This window comes from Cucumis sativus, chromosome 1, assembly GCF_000004075.3.
Source record: "Cucumis sativus cultivar 9930 chromosome 1, Cucumber_9930_V3, whole genome shotgun sequence".
Taxonomy (NCBI): Eukaryota; Viridiplantae; Streptophyta; class Magnoliopsida; order Cucurbitales; family Cucurbitaceae; genus Cucumis; species Cucumis sativus.
In genome coordinates this window covers 13,246,977-13,268,650 of record NC_026655.2, presented here as the reverse complement: position 1 = coordinate 13,268,650, position 21,674 = coordinate 13,246,977, and the positions used below count along the sequence as shown (strand labels likewise).

Here is a 21,674-nt window from a genome sequence, read left to right as displayed (position 1 = left end):
ATCTAATCTAATCTAATCGTATTTAATCTAATCTAACTAATCTAATCGTTGTATTACAACTCTTAACACTGTGGCTTTTGATGATAGGTATTAACCATCAAAACTTAAAAGGACATATTATAACCTCCTCTCTGTCTTCATCATACTATTTATTTTAATTTAGCTCAAATATACTTTTTCTCCTTCATCTCTACCTTATTCATAAACTTTTAACTTAACCAAATCTCCCTAACTGCTCACATCAATATTAGTTATATTTAATTCTTTGTAAATTATATTCAATTACTTAAAAAAACATATCACAAATAGACCTCCATAATCATAATTGATATTATACTGATATTCTTTTTTCTAAATAAAACTATCTTCCCAACTTTATATATAGTGCATTGAACTGATGGAAGCTAGAGAGGAGTATGGCAGTTGGATTAGAGCACTTCATTACCATTCACGTCAATACTACATTGTTTAATTCCAAAACCCTTTAACCACCGAATTCAAAATTAAGGGAACAAAATTATAACAATAATTTTGAAATCACATCTTTAAACAAATATCCATTGGAGGAAGATGAAACCTCAAATTATTGGATATGTTTCAAATCATAAACCCTATTCCTTTTATATTACGAAACAACTAAATATAATTTTAAATTATGAAAAAGTAAAAACACAAACATAAATTTATATTAAGAAAAAATATTATAAATATCAACTATCATCATTTTTTTTTTTTAGATTTTCTAAAAATATAAAATATTGAAAAACCATTTACACTCCAACCAAACAAACCAATAAAAAATAAAATTTATTACACATCATTTCAATTAAATATTTTATCAAATTTTATATTTTTAAAAAGTTTTCTTCTTTTTTTCAACAAGTTAAATAAAAAATACAAACTATTTAATAAATAAATAACTACTAAAGTACAAAAACTCATTACACTAAACTTTATCATAAATTGTAAATAGTTTGTTTATTTTGTCATATTTGACAATTCCTGAAATTCTCATTTGTTTTTCAACTAATTCAATACAATTTACACATAATCAAATATAACTCAGGTTCATGTAACCAATTAACAGTTTAGTAAGTGTTCCATTAAGTCAAAGTTAATTCAGCAAATGTAGGATCAAATTGTATGTTCTAAAACTTTAGAGACTAAATAGACCTGAATTTCAATTTTGATGGACCAAAAAATACATTTTACCCTCTAATTTATATATCTTTGATTTCATGTTCCAAGAATTAGGGTTGGGATTTTATAGGAATCCATGAAGATGGAATTTTTAAAAGAAGAAGAAGAAAGAAAGAGAAAAAATTGTAGACAAATGCAATTTAGTTGACCCTATTGGGCCCATTTAATAAAAAGGCAATCCATGTTGGGCCTAATGCAATGGAGAAGGACTGGACAAGGCCTCTAAACAAAGTGGAAGTGGGCCGCTTTAAGTTGGCTACTAGAGATGACAGCACTTTTAAACTTTGAAGATCCCACTCCACTCTTCAAACATAACAAACCATAGTCTCTCTTCTTTTCATGCTCAATTCTTTCTTCAATACTATCCAACGTGGTTAGGTTAGGTTAGAGAATCCACTCCTAATTCTAATATTTTTAAAATATTGGCATTTTTCATATACGTATGCATATTCAATTATATGATATTCCTCATATCACATATGAGCGTTTTTGTTTTTATTTAAATACCACCATTTCAATAGAGATGAACTCACCATCTTTCCATTGTCTAATCAATTGAAAGTTTTAAATATCGATATCCTCGTATCTATTAATAAAAAGTCGATGTCAATGGATAAGAAAATTTAAAATATATATATATATATAATATATATATATATATATAATTTACATGCTTATTATTTATGTTATTCTAGATTAGAGTTGTTCATATTATTTTATGCAAATTTTTCACAATAGAAATCGTGATTCACTCATCGTGTTGATGTTAGATCCATAAAACGAGGAAATGCTAATATGTTAGAACCAACCTCACCCAACAATTTTAGATAGAGAAATTAAAAAAAAAAAAAGAAAAGAAAACGATCATAGGTAAACCTTGTTTTAGGTTTGGTAGACATAGATGATTAAAGTTTTGAATGGTTGAAAGAATTGGAAGCTAAGTATACTCTTTTGACTGGAGACTCCATTTATAAACGTGCGCATGTTACATATCTTATCAAAATTGATAAGAAAAACATTTTGGAATTTTGGTGTTTCAAATCAAATAATATTATATGTTGGAATTTGATCTCATATTCTCTCTGTCAAGATATTGTACTTTTTTCTTTTCTTTTTTCAGAATGATTATTTTGTGTCTAATCACTTAATTCCTCTCAAATCTCTTTAGATTATTATTAGGCAATGCAAGATTTTCGTTTCGTGTAATATATTCTATTCCTTCACTCACAATATAATTATAAGTTTGTCATTCTTAATATATATATTTTTTTTCATTTTAGTAGATTCCATCACTCTAGTTTTAATTAAAATTAGGTTGACATGAAAATTAATATATATATATATATATTCATACTAACATGTTGCTTGAAATTTTCTTAATTGTTACTATATATTTCGTGGAATGGCTATTTGATTTTTTTTTATTTTTAGTATTTTTGTTGGTACAATTATTTCTTAATTTTCAATAAACAAATAAAAAAGAAGAAAAAATTAATAAGTGGAAGCATTATTAATAAATTTGATTTTTATTTTAAAAAATTTATAAAATAGGGTTACTAATAAAAGTAAAAAAAAAAACTCAAACAGTTTGAGGAAAAGGCTCAAATGTTTAAAGTAAATTAAATAATTAAAAGTGTTAAGGGACATTTTTAAATATAACAAAAAAAAAATCAAAACCAATTATAAAATATTATTTAAATTTGATTTCAAATATTTTTTAACAAATTCTCATATGAAAATGTAGATCGAGAACAAATTAAAATACACATTTAGCTAAAATAAAATATATATGAAAATTGGATGGTCTTGTTCATCAACCTCACAGAATTTAAGAATAATTAACCAAAGGAGTGAAAGTTGGCATTAAACTAAATGAAAAGTGCTTAATGATAATAAAAGAAAAGGAAACAAAAAGATGAAAAGTGCTTTTCCACTTTTTGTGCAGTATTTAGGTATATAGATACATGGCCAAAGATTATTTATATATAGTGTATGAAATAACTTTTAAAAAAATAGCTTTAAAATAATATTGATTTTTATATTAGCACTTTGTTAAAAATAAGTAATTTAAAGTAGGTTAGAAGATGAAAGTGGATTTAAATCTGAACAAATAAGTAGTTTTAAAAAATTAGGCAATTATCTAAAATTTTGGTTCAAATTTATAAACCAAATATATGTATATTAGTATATTTCTTAGCTTGAAAAACGTTATTTTGAAATTTGAAAAGCAAAAACAAAAACAAACAAAATTATCATTTGAAATTGAAGTCCATAAGATTTCATGTGTGACAAATAGAAAAAAAAATGTATAGGTTATCTAGTCTCTAAAGTTCCCACTATGAATGTAGATTTTAGAGCATAAAATAGGTACAAAAATTCAAATACCATTAATCAATGATTCGATATGCACTTTCCAGATGAAGAGAAAAAAGTATATTATTATTGTTAGCAATATTAATTTTCGTACCAAGGAAGAAAAATGTGAAAAAGCTAGCTGCATGCCCAACATAGCCTTATAACCTAGCTATTGGATTTTATAAATATTTTTAATGTTTTCTTCTTTGAAATAAATATATTTATATTTGTGACAATCAATTATTTCTTGGACTATACTACCTACTTAGTGCAAAGGGCACTAATGAAAGAGGGAAAAAAGAAAACAAAAGGGCCTCTCCAACATCCTGACTAGGCTTGGGGGAATATTAGTTATTTGGATGTTCTAAATGTAAATAATCATACACATGTGCTTAAAATTTAAATGTATGTACCTATGTACTCCTTCTATCTTAGTCCCTAAAACAAATTAAACTCCACCGCCAATAACATTAAACATTTAATTATCTATCCTCCTCTCTAATGGTTGAATTAATTGATAATAAAAAGAGCAATTCGTTGATCCTTTTCAATGTGAGGCGGTCACTACAAGAAGTAGGACATTTTCCGATGCAGTCCCACCCACAAAAACTCCAAAACTAAACTAAATCTATATAATATGGCCAAATAATTCAACCACAAATTCTATTAATAATATATTATACATGGAGGACAATGTTTCACTGTTTACATGAATTTGATTGTATGTTTTATTTATTTTTGAATGAAAATAATTATATATAATCATCATATAACAAGTTTGAACTCTATATACATATATATTTGGTTGAAGATTTTCGTGATAGAATGCTATTATATAATTTTGATATTTGTTTGATAACCTCACCAAGTTATGAAACTAAATTTTAAAGTATATATTATAATATGATATCGAAAATTATCATTATTGTTGTTATTATCATTTATTAACTTTGTGTTGGTAGACACCTTATCTTAGCTAACAATGGAGATTAAGAAGATAAAGGAAAAATATTATGATAATGGAAGATTAATATTTAAGTGGTGTGGATAAACTTTTCAAAAACAATAATGATAAGAAAGCAAGAAATAAGTTAGGGTTTTGGAAAAATATTTTAGCATGATTCAAAATCGACGATAATTAAGAGTGTGCCAAATGTATAATAGTCCAACCCGACCCACTTCTTATTCTTAGATTAATGTTTCCTAAATATTATAATAAGCAATCTACTTTATACCATGAAAATCACACAATTATATATAACTTTCTAACTCTTTATTATATCTTTGTACTTTCCTCCCATCCGCTTCTCATTTTTCTACCATTCTAACATGATTTAATTCTTTAATAAATCAACCAAAGGTGGACTAGAGTGGGTAGTGGAGAAAAGTTTTTTAAAATTAAAACAATTAAGAAAAACTTTATAATATAGTTTAATCATGTTATGAGTTAAATAGAAAGTACTATTGTGTACTAAATGAAAGAATAATGGTTTTAGTTCTTTATGTTATTAAAATATTTTATACTAAATATAATAATAATGATAAGAACTTAAAGGCAATTGAATAAAAATTATCCTTTTCCGACAAGTATTCATATAGATATATCAAATCTATTGTTATGATTTTCTACTTATAAAATATAAAGAAGATAGTATAAGAAGATTAGTAAGATTAAATTGATTAATCCTTTTGAAAATTTTATTTGATAAGCTCTTATCTTATTGTATTATTATGTATGTACATCCAAAATTGTAAGAAAAAAGTACTATAGGGATAGTGAGTAGATATGAAAATTGTGATGGTGACCTTCAAGCTCGTGTGTTGGGGAAAGAAAACATCATTTCAATAATTCGTGAATTTTTTAAATATTTAGTTTATATAGTTTCAAATGAATTTTAAAATAAAATAATAACAACTTTATTTTTTTAAAAAATAATCTAATATCAAATTAAATAAGCTAATTTGTTTAGAAATATAAAACATAATTTTACCATTTTAATTTAAAGTGATATAATTTTTTTTAAAAAAACAAAAATGCTTATTAAATTATAAAGAACGAAAGAAAGAAAGGAAAAGAAGTTTGTGGGTGGAGAAAGCAAAACGGGTGGGGTGAGCACTAGTTAGTGGGACCGGATGAATCATTGCCAAGCCAAGATGACATGTCAAATCACACAAGTGTGAAAAGAGGGGTCCATTTAATTAATTAAATTAAATAAATTCAACAATTGTTATTGTTTATTTTATTTCGTGGAAAAATCGAGGGGCCCATCATTTGTAACTGAAAATCCGGTGGGTATTTGAAGAGACAGTTATTTCAGTTAGGGGTGTTTTTAGTTTTTTAGTTTTTTTAATATGACACGTCAGCTGATGACATGGACATGTCTGCTTTGCTGGCTTTCCTAATTCGGGCAAGTATCTACAAGTGGCTATGCCTTGGAGAGAGAGAGAGAGAGAGAGAGAGAGAGAGAGAGAGAGAGAGAGAGAGAGCTGTGTGAAATAATAACAAGTTGGTAAGTTGGTAGATGGGAGAGATCTTCTCCATATTTCAATTCATACCCATACCAAAAACAAAAGGAAGAAAAACACAATTACTTTACTCTTTTTTTTTTTTCTTTTTCTTTTTTAAAGAACAAACACTTTGGTTTGGTTACTTTTGTTTTCATTCATTTCAATTACTAAAGTTTGTTTTAAAAATTGAGTAAAATAATGTTTGAAGTTTAAAGATGAGAGAGAGGAGAAAATATGTGTTCAAGTTGTTTGGCAAGAAGAAGGTGATGAAGGAGAGGAGAGGAGGGAAAGTGATGGGAGTTGGAGAAAGAAAATATATACTTATAAATATGAAAAAGTCACGATAGATTAAGCTAAAATGTAATTAGTAATAAGTGGAAAGAGAATATGAAATTTGGAGTTGAAAGTTATGGGAAAGTTTGAGATTGGTATAATCACTTCATTAGCTTCACGTTAAGATGTATGTTAAGAATATAATGTGTTAAGATATATGTTAAAAATATAATGTGTTATGGATCATAACATGTATGCTAAGTTTGAATTGTAACTGTAATTGTTAAATTCAAGAATTAAAACGCAAGAGGTGCTAAAATAAACATAAGAACAATACAATGTCATGGAGTAATATAAATAAAATTTAAATGATTAAGAAAATCTAATTTTATTTATTAATTAATTGATAAATTTGAGACATTCACATTAACATTTTAAACTTTAATCATTAAAAAAAAAAAAAATCAATAGACTGTGGTCTCCTTCTATTTAACGTGTTTTTTATAAAACTTAAAACTTTATTTTAAAATTAATAAACTAAATAGCCACAAATTAAACTTGAGAATTTATAATTTAACTTAATAATAATGATGTTGTAGTGTTATTATATATTAAGAGACCAAAGATATGGTTCCAAGATTTTCAGCTACTTGGGAAACTTGGACCTTCCTAACAGCATTAGATCCTTTAATTCACCCATTAAGCTGCTTATTGGATTTGGAATTTGGTAAATTATTAATTAATTACACCTTCAAACTTATTTTGGTGGAATAAAGGGCCTCACCAATTATATTTCATTTTTATTTCTAAAGACAAAACAATATCGTATTTTATGATTTATATTATAATTAATTAATCAGTAAAAAATTAAATAATGTCTAAAGTCTAGCTAATTAATTATATAATTTGATTCTAGGGGTTGATGATATATAATCATTGGTGTTGGAATAAATAAACACACATTATAAAATATTAACCCTAATCTAGAATCTCTCTCTCTCTCTCTCTCTCTATATATATATATATATCATATAGGGAATTATATTACAATCTCCAAACATTCCATACAAAAATATTCTTTCCAAAATCCACATGTAATTTGGCTGGGTAATTTTTTTCCACGTCAAGATTTATTTTTAATTAATAACAATAAACCATATTATTATTATTTTGGAGTATTCCAATTTGATTTGTCTTCTAGTGAATTCATTTCATATAGAATATAAGATTTTAAGTGAATATAAGCTAACTTTATACTAAGAATATTTCTTAAGAGTGGTGCACTTTATAATATATATATAATCACATTTTTTTTAATAATGTGTGACACAGTAAATAGATCAATAATATAAATTTATATTCAACCGAGTTATATTTGTATTAACAAAAGGAAATGATGTAAATTTGGTCGACATAAATTGTATAACACGTCAAATATATATTAATAATGATAATATATGAGATTTTGAAAGTATTCAAACTTACACATAAAATTGTGTAAAAACAAATTTGATAAACATACATACAACATTATATATATTGTATGTCCTATACTTTCTTTTTCAATAGGCTCTTTCATCCATTAAATTGACACTTTATTTTGCCTAAAAAGCTTATTAGTATTGTGCAATTGTAAGTTTGGATGTGACCTCTAACACAATTACTTGAATATATTTGGATTTACAAAATAATGAATATTTTGAAAAATAAACAACCAAAGCAACTTTGATTTTTTTTCATTCAAAGACACCTATGTGTACCAAAAATTCCATTATAATGAGAATTTCGTCTTCTCCATTCACAACTTTTTTCTATACGAATTTTCTTTAATTAGATAATTTTAAATATTCACATCTCACCATTAAACGGACTAGGATAATTACACTATATTGTTTCCTATAAAGACAAAATAAAATGATAGAACTTTTTTTAAAAAGAAAATGACTATTAATGTTTTCAGTTAGAGTAGTATTATCAGAATAGTGTGTGTGTATGTATATATATATATATATATATTCTTCTACCCCAAGTTATTCCAAACTTTGTATTTAGCTCCCAATTTCAAACATGTCCTTTCTTTTTTCTGCCTAACTCTTTCATTCTTCTTCTTGTTAAACCACACAAAACTTTTTGACCCTTAAGCCATATTATTATTCCCACAAATATGGCCTTCCCCTACCCCCTCCTTAATTATAATAATTATGTTTTTAGGTTCATATTCTTTTTTCATTACAACTTCAACAAACCCCTACTTTTTCAACATTCAAATATTCCATCTCAATTGTTCATGAACTAACCTGACCATTTGTTTGAGAACATATTTGAAAGTAACTTTAAAGGGTTAGAATAATCATATTTTTTATATTTTCAAAATTATTATCAAATTGATTTTTTAAAACTCTTTTAAATAAATTCTGACGATACTATTATAGTGTAAATTTTAATATTGAATAAATTTTGAGTGGTTAATAATCCGTTTAAAAATAATTTTGAAGTAAATAAAAGACATTTAATAATCTCAAGCATACATTCAATTAATGCGCAAATAAAAATGGATGGACATTATTTATTTATAATTATATTGATATCAAAAAATTTCAATCTCTCAAATTTACGAAAAAAAAAAATAGATTTTATTAATGATAGACACTAATAGAAACCGATAGAAGTTTATCAAAGCCTATATGTTTCTATAATTAATAAAATCTAAAATTTTGCTACATTTTAAAAAAATATTTTTATTCATCTTGCTATATCTTTGAAAAAGTTCATTTAATATTTATTAAAGTTTATAGTCTAAATTAAATTTAAATAGAATAGAAAGAAGGCTAAAATTGTTAAGAAATTGAAAGGTATATGAATGAAAGAGTTAAAATTGAAGTTTTGAGCAAATTATGTCCTTTTACGAAAGTGTTAAGAAATAGATTCTTAACCTTATTATTTGATTTTATAAGAATTATTGCATAATTAACCTCTAGAGAAAATTTCAATTAATTGATTAACATTCTTTACTATTTATGATTTGTAGACAGTATGTAATCTTTATCAAAACTATTTTTAATAAATTACATTTTTCCAAAGACATAATGATGGGGAAAAGGAAACTAATCTTCCGACAATAAAAGGTTACTTCTAATACATTAATATTCTTTTTCAATCTCATTTATATATATGTGTGTTTTGTTTTTTTATTGGATTATGGTAATTAATAAATAAATATTCATTATATATTGAATCTAATGAAAGAAGTAATTTCCTTTTCTTAATTTACTTTTTGTTTTTAAATAAAGCATAAAAGGAAGGGGGAAATAAAAGAAAAAAAAAAAGATAAAAAATTGACTTTTGAAAGGAAAGTCCAATTTGATGTTATTTCATTTTCCTTCCCATTCTATTTTCCACTTTAATCACAACTTCAAAAAAAAGAAGAAGAAAGAAAAAGTAGCTCCTTTTTTTCTATTATTAAAAGATGCAACATATTTGTTTTATTCCAAAAATTTAACCCTATATGATAATAATTTAACCTTTTTTACCCAATAGTATTATTTGTCTTATACCAATAATAATATATTTACTTTTTTTAAAAAAATTATTTTAACTGTTCTTATAAAATGGAAAATAATAAATAATTTTCAAAAACTTGGTTTTTAAGGTCAACATGGTTAGCTACATAGGATTCTATTTTCTTTCTTTTTTTAAAGAAAAATCAAACATGATTATTAACCGTTTTTTTTTCTCTTTATTTTGTTGTGTGTGTGTGTGTAGCCTTCTTGAAAAATTTAATGCTAAGGTACTAAGTATTAAAAGTATGGAATAGAAAGTTCATTAAAAAAAAAAAGAGAAGCTTTTATAAAGATGTTGAAGTGCACTAAGTCACAAATTAACCTTACAATTAATTAAGCACTATATATACCAAAAACAAATCCAACATAATGTTTAACAATAATAATAATTAATCAAGCTTCACACATTCTCAACTCATACCATAGTCATTGTATTAGTTTTATATTTGGAACATGAAAATATATAAGCAATAAATAAATAAATAAATAAGGTGAAACCCCAAAAAGTGGGGTGGCAATTCATGTAATACTTTTTATATATAAAAAAAAGTTAAATCCATTTAAATATCTAATTTGAGTTGCATTAATTTCATAAACTATTTTTTTTTAAAAAAATATTGATATATTCAATCATTTACCAATATAATAAGATGTTATTGTCTATCAATAATAATTCAGGATAGACATGAACATTCTATTAAAGTGTGTCATGATATGTGATATAGCCTAAATATATTGGTTAGTTTTTGCTATATTTGAAGCTGAAAAAGTTGTGAGAAAAATAACAAAGTGTAATATTAAAAAACCAAATAAAACTAGGAACAACTTAGAGCTATCAAAAGGAGATCAAGAGTTTGATATAGGTGGATTAAATGTAGGTATAATAAATGTTATGAAAGTATATCTATGAATCAGTTGTGAAATAATTTAAAATTGATTTAAAAACCCTTATTGAGCACTAGGAAAGCCCAAATAGGAATGAATTCAAGTGTTTGGAAGTGGGGGTTAAGTGGTCCTTTTTCTTTTTTCTTTCTCTTTAGTGCTCTAAGATAGAGCTAGCTTTGCAGCCACACCCCCATTATTGTTATTATTATTTCTTTTCCTAAATACATCATTTTCATTTGCTTTTACCAACTCTTCCTATTTCCCCCCCCACCCTCAAATCTACCTCCCTCTTATTCCACACAATACTCAAATATTTTTGTGTTTCCTCTCTTATATACTGTTACAAATGGTTTCTTCATATCTATACACATTCATATCATACTCTCTTCACTCTTAATTTACCTCAACTTTCATATATCAGTTTGTTTTTAGATTCTACAAATATATATATATATATATATATATATATATATATATATATATATATATATATATATGAAAAATGTTTGTTGGGAAGATATTCTTATTCATAATCACGTGTTAATTGAAATGATAAAAATAAGAGAATCTTACAAAAATTAGGTTTATCTCTAATCATTTGTCCCATGGTTTTATAATTCTCTAAAAAAAAAAAACTTTCTATTGTTATGTTTATCCTTATTAAATAATATTTTAATCTATGTTGTTGCGTCTAGTAATTTGATCTCTCTTTGGTTACTTGTTATTTTTTTGTATTACTCAAATATCTATATCCATATCAATACAAATATATATAGACTTAGGTTAAATGAGAGGGAGAAAAATTGTATTTGTATTTTTAACCTTTTCATTAAAGATATACGAATAATGATTAAACTAGAATGAAGTTGAGAAGATTGGAAAACTATTCCAATGATTGAAGAAGATGAAGTAATTATAAAAGTAGGGAGGGTAAGGCAAAAATGTATAGGAAGTAAAAAAGATATTATTTTACACACCATATCATATATTATTAAACTATAGAGTAGAGTGTTTGAAAAATAAAAATAAATTTTAGAAAGGAAAGAATAATATTTGAGTGGCGTTGTGGGGTATGAGAATGGTGGCTGAAAAGTACACAAACTAAAGCTAATAATAATTAATATTAAAAAAAGATGAATAATTTGTTCCATTAATTCCATGAAAGCTGAGTTATAAATTCACCCTTCCAATTCTTCTTCTTCCCCATCTATCTTCTTCTTCATTCTTCAAAATCCCAAATCCCAAATCCTCTGTTTTCCCTCTGTTTTTATCCCAAATGACCAACCAGAAAGCTTCCCTTCCCAAATTCAAATCACGAATCGGTGTAGCCTTTACAGTCGCTAGAATTGGGGGATTTATGGCTAACATTTCTAAAAAGAAGCTTTTCAAGAGAACCGAAAATGGGGGAAACGGTGGCGGAGGTTTAGGCCGAGGCAGAGCCATTGCTTCCTCTGTTGATTTGATGAGAGCTTCTTCTCCCACTCGTCTTAACTCTCATATCTCTGTTTCTCAATCCCCTTGGATTGTAAGTTGTCATATTTTTTTTTATGTTTCTTAGAAATCGAGACTCTCTCTTTCTTATTTGATTTTTTGATTCATATTTGTTCTGTCTTGATATACATTGTAGTTTCAACTTCCTTCTGCGCTCAACATGTTCGACCAAATTACAACTGCCTCTAAAGGCAAACAAATCGTCATGTTTTTGGATTATGATGGCACTCTTTCCCCTATCGTTGAAGATCCGGATAGAGCATTCATGACAAATGAGGTTTGCCTTAATTCAAACACGAGATAGAGATAGAGAAAGAGAAAGAGGAAGAAAATACACATGTTTATATACTAACAATTTATTATGAGACAAAAGACATTGATACCGTTCTTTCTTTGGTAAACAGATGAGAGCAGCAGTGAAAAACATTGCAACTTGTTTTCCAACAGCCATAGTGACTGGAAGACGTAGAGATAAGGTATGTGTAGATATAGATAGACTAAAAATGAAAGTTGACAAGGGAGGTAGGGTAAATTGAATAGAGTTAATATAGATGAAATGTTTTATTTTATTTTGTAGGTTTATGAGTTCGTTGGGTTGGGAGAGTTGTTCTACGCAGGGAGTCATGGAATGGACATACAAGGCCCAACAAAAGGCTACAATAATAAATACAAAAAAGTATGTAAAAAGAAGTATAGTTTTAAATAAATTATAATAAAGTGAATGAGATTGATGAAAAATATAAAATTGTTAATGAAGGGCAATGAAGCAGTGCTTTTCCAACCGGCAAGTGAGCTGCTGCCTATGATTGACGAGGTTTGTTCTTCAAAAAAGGTCAATCCATAAAGATAATTAATTTTTTTCTTTCTTTCTAATTTTATTATTTCTTGAAGGTACACAAAACGTTGTCAGAAATAACAAAGTCCATTAATGGAGCTAAAGTGGAAAACAACAAGTTTTGTATTTCTGTGCATTTTCGCTGCGTCGATGAAAAGGTAATTTTAATTCAAATCACCAAAATAAATTCAAATAAATTATTTATTTATTTTCTTAATTTTAATGGTAGAGATGGGGTGCATTAGCTGAGCAAGTAAAATCGGTGGTTAATCAATACCCTAAATTGATTATGAGCTTAGGAAGAAAGGTATACTTTTCTACTCTATTCCTTTTTTTTTTTTTTTTTTTTTTTTAAAGTAATTAAGTCTCTCTAGTTTTTACTAATATTAAAATTTCTTGAATAAAAATACTTTCATATAAAAATGTATAATTGCATATTTGTTTAGGAAAGAAAAAACTGAAATTCTCTTTTAACATATATGGAAAAATCCTAGTATCTAACACACACGTGCCAAACCTTGTACTTTTAAGACAGCTTTTGTGGGTCTTACTTCAATATTTCTTTTTTCTTTCTAAAAAAGAATTATGTATTTATTTTTATTTTTCTCTCTGTTTAAATTTTGTGGCTGACGAAAAAGACAAAATAATGAACAGGTACTTGAGATTCGGCCAGCAATTAAATGGGACAAAGGCAAAGCTTTGGAATTTTTGCTTGAGTCATTAGGTATCAAATTTTAATTAATGTAATCTAAATCAACATAAATATTCAATGTACCTTAATTACTCCTTTTTAAATTTACAATCTCATCCTTTTCCTCCCTCTCTTCTCAAAATGCAACATTCAATTTATAACAAAATATATATATCTATATATGATTTGTTCACTATGTGACTTTTTTTTCTTTAGGGTTTGCAAATTCTAGTGATGTTTTACCGGTTTATATCGGAGATGATCGAACCGATGAAGATGCATTTAAGGTATGAAAGGTTCAAATGTTCCAAACAAATAAAAAAGAAAAATGGTTATAAAAATGGGATTATATTAATTAAATTGGTGGGGTAAAATTGGAAACAGGTTTTGCAGAGTAAAGGATTAGGATTTGGAATTCTTGTGTCAAAATTTCCCAAGGAAACCTGTGCTTCTTATTCATTGCAAGAACCATCCGAGGTAATTAAATCAATTTTTTTTAGAAAATAAAGAAAATGATAATATCTCTCTCTCTATGTACTTTTACATTCATCCAATTCATGAAAAATCAATATTAAGATTGTAAATTTTTTTGTGTGCAGGTAGAGGAGTTTCTTTGTCGTCTTGTAAATTGGAAAAGATCAATGGGAACATTATTATCCAAATCCACATTATCGGATTAATTAATTAACAAATAGAAGGAGAATTTAAATGAATTTTAAATTCACTCAAAGAGTGAATTTTAATATATTTTTATTTTCCAATCAAATTGTCTTCTTATGTTTGAGTTTTAATTTGTAGCCCCATTTGTGTTAATTGAATATCAATTATCTCTCTATAATATTTATAATGAGAGAATATTTAAACACTCTCGTAATTCATTTGGTATTACTAGAGAAAATATATATGTATGTTCTATGTGACCCTTGATCTACCTTTGAGCTAATGCTCTTTCCTTTAGTTATGAATATGCTTTGAGTTTGGCTCTCAAATGTAATGTTCAACAAGAAGAAAAGAAACTGTACGTCTTTCATTTTGTGATATATCTCTCGCTTTTTGCTCTCGTAAATATTATTAGCATATACACAAACTATAGTAAAAGTATGATGATGTTAAACGATATTATAAGTAATTCAATTATTTGAGATTTTGTTCTTTTGTTTTTAGACAATCTAATGACATATCTCTCTCGTAAATTTAAGACACACCTATTTATCTCAATATTTCTCGTGAAGACGAGTGTTTGACATATACACACCACTTGTAATTTTATAGTATCTCGTTAATTTTATATATCTAAAAAGATGCTATTAATTAATCTTCATCTAAGACATTAATTACTATTTGTTACAAATTTTGACTCGGTTCACATTTGTTGAACTTGTTTTTTTTAGAAAGGAGAGAATTAGAGAAAAGTTGTAAGGTGGTAGTGCATGCATCTGAGTGATTGAAGACACTCAAACAAAAGCCATAGGGCACACTAGTTTGTTTTTTTTTTTTTTTTTTTCACATTAAATTGTTGAATATGAAAAGTATCATTGAAGAATAGGGCAAAACCATGGCAGCACCCCCTTTCCAAAAACCCATACTACCCATAGTTAAATTATTCTTTCACATTTCAATATCCCAATATTATAGACATCCTCAACAAGATATTGTAATCATTATTGGGGGGTGGGGGGTTAATTTTCATAACAATTTAAAAATAAGTGTGTTAATAATGCTTCCTTGCGCCTTTTCTTCCTTTCATACACATATACATGTATATATTAGTCTAAGTTCTCTATTTAACCAAAGATATTAAGGTTGCATGGTTATTGTTTTTCTTTCTTTTTTGTGGAGATTAGTGTATTGATAGATGTATGGAAGTATCTCAACTAGATCATCATATTCTTAGTACTTTCACACACAAACTTAAATCATATATTTAATAACGGTTGAGAGAGTCAATGATTTAATTTTTTAAATGATTTAATCCATGAAACCTAGAAGCCAATCAAGTTAAATAAGTTATGGTTAATTAAATGATTAAAAAGATTGTTAATAGTGGATAGTTCAATCTTTTACCCACCAATGTTAAACATATAAAAATTTCTAACTTTGATGTTTAAGAAATTTCCTCATGCAATTGTATTTTGTTACTGTATGAGACAAAGAATGAATGGTAGGCAGACACAATGTTTTGAAATGTGTGTATATGGCCATCAAATTGATGAACTAAGGCATGCAACTATTTAAGGCAGTTAAAAGGCAAAAAGATTGTTTTTTTTTTTTTTGGCTTTTGAAATCCAAAAATAAAAAAAATGTTCCTCAAAGTGATTAAAGTTTAAACTTATGACTTATGATTGTGATATGGTATCAACTTCAACCATGATTAAAAAAATCCAAAAAGTAACACTTCTTTCTCTCCAACTGGCCCTAGCTTGTGTTCTTCAATATTTTTGGATAATAATTAATCTCATTTTTTACCTTTTTCTTTTTGAATTAAATCATTTATTAGAGATCTTATAGAATATATCTAAGAGATTGTATAAGATAATATATATATATATATATACAAACTTATATAGCATTTCAATGAGAGTTTATTGGCATCTTTTCTATTTCTACTGTTAAGAAAAGAGAATATAAAAATATATCCATAGAAGAGTAATAGGAAAAATAAAAACTAATGTCACACATACTATTAACCCCGCAACCATCTAAAATCTATTATTCGATTATTTGGACGATTTAAGTTGAGCTCGTATTTATATTATTTATGAATTTCGTTTTAAAATTTAGAAGAGTTGTATTATATAAATTTTTTTGGCTCTCTACATCCACGTCTAAATATGTCATATGATATATTATTTTTTTCTCTAACAATAAATTGTTATCTCTAGCTTCTTTCTATTCGTTTGACTCAGGGTTAGTAAATCATGTAAACCTTTGGGTTGATTCTCTGCTATTTATTTATCTTTTCTATTTATATTTTTTATTGTCAAAATTTTTAACTCAATAATATGTATACGTTTTTTAATTCCGCATTCATTTCTCCAACCTTACGAATAAGAAAAAAAAAAAAGGACTATATACTAACCGACACGGTTGAACTAAACTAAATTTCATATAAACTTCAGTATTCATAAGTTAAGTTTAGAAAGCAATAAATGAGAAATTAAAGGAATGAAAGAGGGTGTTTTTTGTGATTGGATGATGGTGGTTTTTGATTAATGGGGTTATTTTCAAGGAGTTAGGTGGTGAAAAAGGAAAACCCACTACTTCTTGAGGAAAAAAAAGGGGGAAATCATTGTTGAAAGTGGAGTTGGATTCCACTTCTCTTCACCTTAAAAAAATCACAATTTTTTCTTTATTTCCTCTCTCTCTCTCTCTCTCCCCTTTTTTATAATTTTTTTTTTTAAAAAAAACTTATTAATATCTTCTTTATTATTATATACATATATGAATGGGTTTTACACACCAAAACTATATATATACAAACACAACTCAACATCCATCCCTCTCTTAGTTGAATCTTTTCATTTTTCAGACGTGTAAAGATCAAAAGCTTCCCATTTTCCACTTCAAATAATATTTCCAATCCCATCATTGCTCCCCCTCTCTAAACCCTAAAAACTCTCCAATTATTGCCCTAAAAGCATCTCTCCCTTTCTCTCTTTTTTCTTCCGACTCCATTCTCCGTCCTCCACCCTCTAATAATTTCACTCGCGCTCTACACATACACGTTATTTGTAAGTGTTATTATTGTATTACCCTTCCAGAAAAATCCCAAGTAAGACTGATCCTTTCTTCCATATTATATTATTAGTCAGTCTATACTCAACGCGAACGTCCGAGAAGGGCAGGACGATGTTTGTTTTGTTATGTTTGTATGGAAACAAAAATGTACCTGAGTGCAGGAAGGGGGCACAGGAGCATTATTATTAGAAAATGGTGGGGGCTTTACTATTATTTTTGTGTTATAGGGTACTGTATCTCTGTGTGGACATTCATTGGGGGATACCCACCAAGTGAAGGGACTATGTCTTTATTTTTTGCATAGCCCAAAAAGAAAAAGAAAGGGTTTTAATAATAATAATAAGAACAACAACAACAATTATAATGGTAGGGTGGCCAAACCCTAGCTGGTCCCTGGGTTGGAGGGGTGCCCTGTGGATGCCATATATTATTAGATTTTGATTTGCATGTGACCTGAAAAAAAATATATAGGTATATATATATGACCTTTCCCAGGGGAACATATGCCTCAGATGTTTGCTTTCTAGGGGTTTTTTACTTTTTACCCACAACATCAAAAGATAACACAACAACAATATATTTGCTTAGTTGTTAAGAAACGTTCCATGATAGTTATATTGTGCGTTTCGTGACATGATTTTAAATAGTCTTTTAATAACTAATTCTTCTTAGTTCAGGATCAATTAAGAATCCAAATATTTTAACTTTGGTTGACACATTCTTATTATACTAGAAGAAAACGCCAAAAAAACTGAAGCATGTCCGATACCTTATTCCGACTGTGAATTGTGAATGCTATTACCTTTACGAGTTTCTTTGTGTTATCTATATATTTATAGGATTTATATATAAGATAATAATAATATGTTACTTTAGCTTAGTTTCCAAGCACTGATTATTAATGTGATGACCCAAAAAAGGGAGAGATATTAATATATATATAATATATATATATATATATATATATATAATGGATGGATGGGCAGCATGGAGACAGAATTATTAGCTTGAACAATGGTTTTCGGTAGATCATTGGAGAAGAATCTCTTTAATCTTAAATTAATTAGTTGTTTTAGTGTATTCTTAACTTAATCATTATGATTTCTTATCATGATTTTCTGGAAGAAAAAAATTTGTTAAATATGAGAAGAGTTGACGTGGCAATTTACTGGCCCTTCGTATTGATTCAAAAACCTCAAATTGAAGATTTGAGTTTCTGGAGTTTCCAAGTTAATATATATTGGAACATGATTCTTATTTATATAATTAGAACCACTAATTTGATTATCGGATCACAATAATCAAACCATCGTATCCAAGTAATTTTTTAGAGATAAAAGTTGTGTTTTTAGGTAATTGTTACACATAATTTTGAATAAAAATAAATAAATCTAAGAACACGTCTAAGAATAAGAGAAAAGAAAAAAAATGTATGTTAAACCATACTATAAATATATAATGGTATAGTTATCCAAGTGTGTGCGATAAACATACAAGTGTGTAAGTTTTCTCATTTACATGTTACGTTTTTTTTTTTTTTGTCTCTCTTTCAAACAAATTTATAGTGTTAATGTTAAAATAAGATATATTTATCTGTTTAAATTAAATTTCGACACAGTAATAACATTTCTTTTCTATATTATAATTTTTACCTTTATCAAAGAAACACTCAGATTTTTAGTCAAACTATAAGAGAATAAAAAAAAAACAAAAATTTGAAAACTGTATACAATTTCTTTTCTTACAAACCTTAGCTTCAGATTTGAACACAGAGTAAAAGTTGATAGCAAAAATTCATAAATATATTGTATCTTTGGATTGATTTTATATGTGTTCAAAAAGTAAATTCAGGCATATACTTATTACTATAGATGAAAATAATTTTTACTTTCTACAACCTTATGACTTTTTTAAAAAGTATATAATTATTGAATAATGCCTCAAACTTTTAATTTTGTGTTAATAATAATTAGTTGCTGAATTTTAAAAAATGTATCTAAATATGTGATCTTTACAACATTTTTTATTTAATATCTAACAAATCCTTGACATTACTGTGATATAAAATTTAAGGTCATATCAAATAGACCAATTGATAGTTTATAAAATTTTCAAATGAATATTTTAAATTTTTTTATAGATTGGTTAATTAATTAGATGCAAACTTGTAATTAAGTTAATTCCAACATTATATTTAAAATCTGGAGGCCAAATTAGACATAAATTAAGATTATATCACAGATGGCAAATAATTAACATATGACATAGATCAATTTTGAGAGAATAATTTTGTCTAATTTGTAATGGAAAAATTAGAACCTTAATCATTATTAAATTAATAAGCTATAAACATTATTAAATAAAACCCTAATTTCTATAAACTAAAAAGAGAATCAAACTTTTAATTTTCCAATCATTAAAATGCCCTACTTTGTCACTGTGATCTCTCTATGCATTCCCAAAAGATAAAAAAAAAATTATTCCCAACTTTTTAACAAAAATAAATATCTTCATGAATACCAAAATAATAATAATAAACAATAAGTAAAAAATTAAGCATAATTTTGGTTCCTATACTTTTTAGATTCTTTCTATTTTAGTCTCTTTTTAAATATCTAAATTTGTCTTTTCTTTCGACAAAGCTCGTATTCTTAGTTTATTACTAAACTTTTAAAAAGTAAAAATAGCAAAACTATGAGTCTTCTCTTTTTTTATATAAATTTTGTTATTATATTCCCATAATATATTTACTTATATATAAAATTTAGGTTAAATTTGATACATAACCTATATTTACGTGTTATTTCCAAATAAATCTCTAAACTTTTTACTGTATTAGAGAATTTAAAATATATTTTCATTACACGAAATCTAAGATCTCTTCACTTTTATATATATATGTATATATTTGAAAAGACAAAAGAAGACTCGTTTTCTTCAATTTGGATGGGATGAATTCTCATCTATGTTATTTCGAGTCATTAATATATGCATTTCTATGTCAATTTTATCACATCTCTCTATTTCATATTGTTAATTTTCTATTTCCAAAACTTAAATTTTTATATCATCAAAATTTTAATATTTTTATTTTTATAGATACGACGTTGATATGAGTGGTGAATCAACATTTTTTTAAAAATCTTACAAAAATATGAAAAAAGAAGAGGTGTAATAATTAAAATGTCACTAACACTCCCGTGACGCTTTAATTTATGTTAAGAGAAACGTATAAAATCTATATATTAACTTTAAAATTTTATGTTTTAGAGGTTTTATTTTGATAATTATTTCTTATTAACATGTGTGTAAGATTCAAATAATATTTTTATTGATATTTTTGTCAACATCGATATTTCAAGGTAGGTGGAAGCCAAGTGGCATACGTACAATATAACCTAAGGATATTGATATTGATGGGTCAATTTTCATTAACTTTATAATTGCATTGTACCTTTGTTTTGTAGGCTTTAGTCTTTTGACCTGACACCAATGAAAAGTGTAACAAAGTGACTATCATTTTCTTGTGTTGCCAAACCCTATTCAATTTTACTTTTAAATTATCTTTTATGGAAGAAGCAATTTTGATAAAATATTGTACGATAGAATCCAAACTTTTAATTTTTGGATCCAAAATTTTATAGTTGATGAAATTTAAGTTTATTTTTGTTATGCAGATAAAATAAGTTTTCAAAAACTATTATTTTAATTGTGGTTTGAAAATATTGGTAGAAAGTGGAGAAAACAAGGAATTTAAAAATGAAAATATGTGCATTAGTGTAATTCTCAGAAACTAAAAGGTAGGAACAGTCATTGAATTTAAAGAAGTAAGTAAAAGTTAATATTGAATAAAACATTAGATATATGAAGAAGTAAAGTTTGAAATTTGATGTAATAGTGTTTTTAAAGGATGGGAGGTGACCAAGTTGGATCCACTATAACCCAATAAAAAATATGGCCCATATTAGAAACCAATTGGGTCAATTACATCACAAAACCCATATGTCTATGTTTCTACGTATAATTCAAACCCAAAATTACCAAATTTTAAATACTTAATATAACTAAATAAACAAAATAAAGCTACTTTTTTGTCCTTTAAAATTTAGTGCGTAATAATTAAATCCTCCAACTTAAG

General features: G+C 26.4%; 1 protein-coding gene across 1 annotated transcript; it reads left to right on the top strand.

The window, feature by feature from the left end:
- The first annotated feature begins 11,976 nt into the window (after positions 1-11,976).
- LOC101223071 (probable trehalose-phosphate phosphatase J) lies at positions 11,977-14,838 on the top strand. Its single transcript, XM_004150612.3, has 11 exons — positions 11,977-12,306; positions 12,409-12,549; positions 12,677-12,748; positions 12,850-12,948; positions 13,030-13,086; positions 13,164-13,265; positions 13,337-13,414; positions 13,762-13,831; positions 14,015-14,085; positions 14,183-14,275; positions 14,398-14,838. Exons 1-11 carry the CDS (start codon positions 12,058-12,060, stop codon positions 14,476-14,478), a joined length of 1,113 nt encoding a protein of 370 aa, XP_004150660.1. The 5' UTR covers positions 11,977-12,057; the 3' UTR covers positions 14,479-14,838.
- Positions 14,839-21,674: the final 6,836 nt, after the last annotated feature.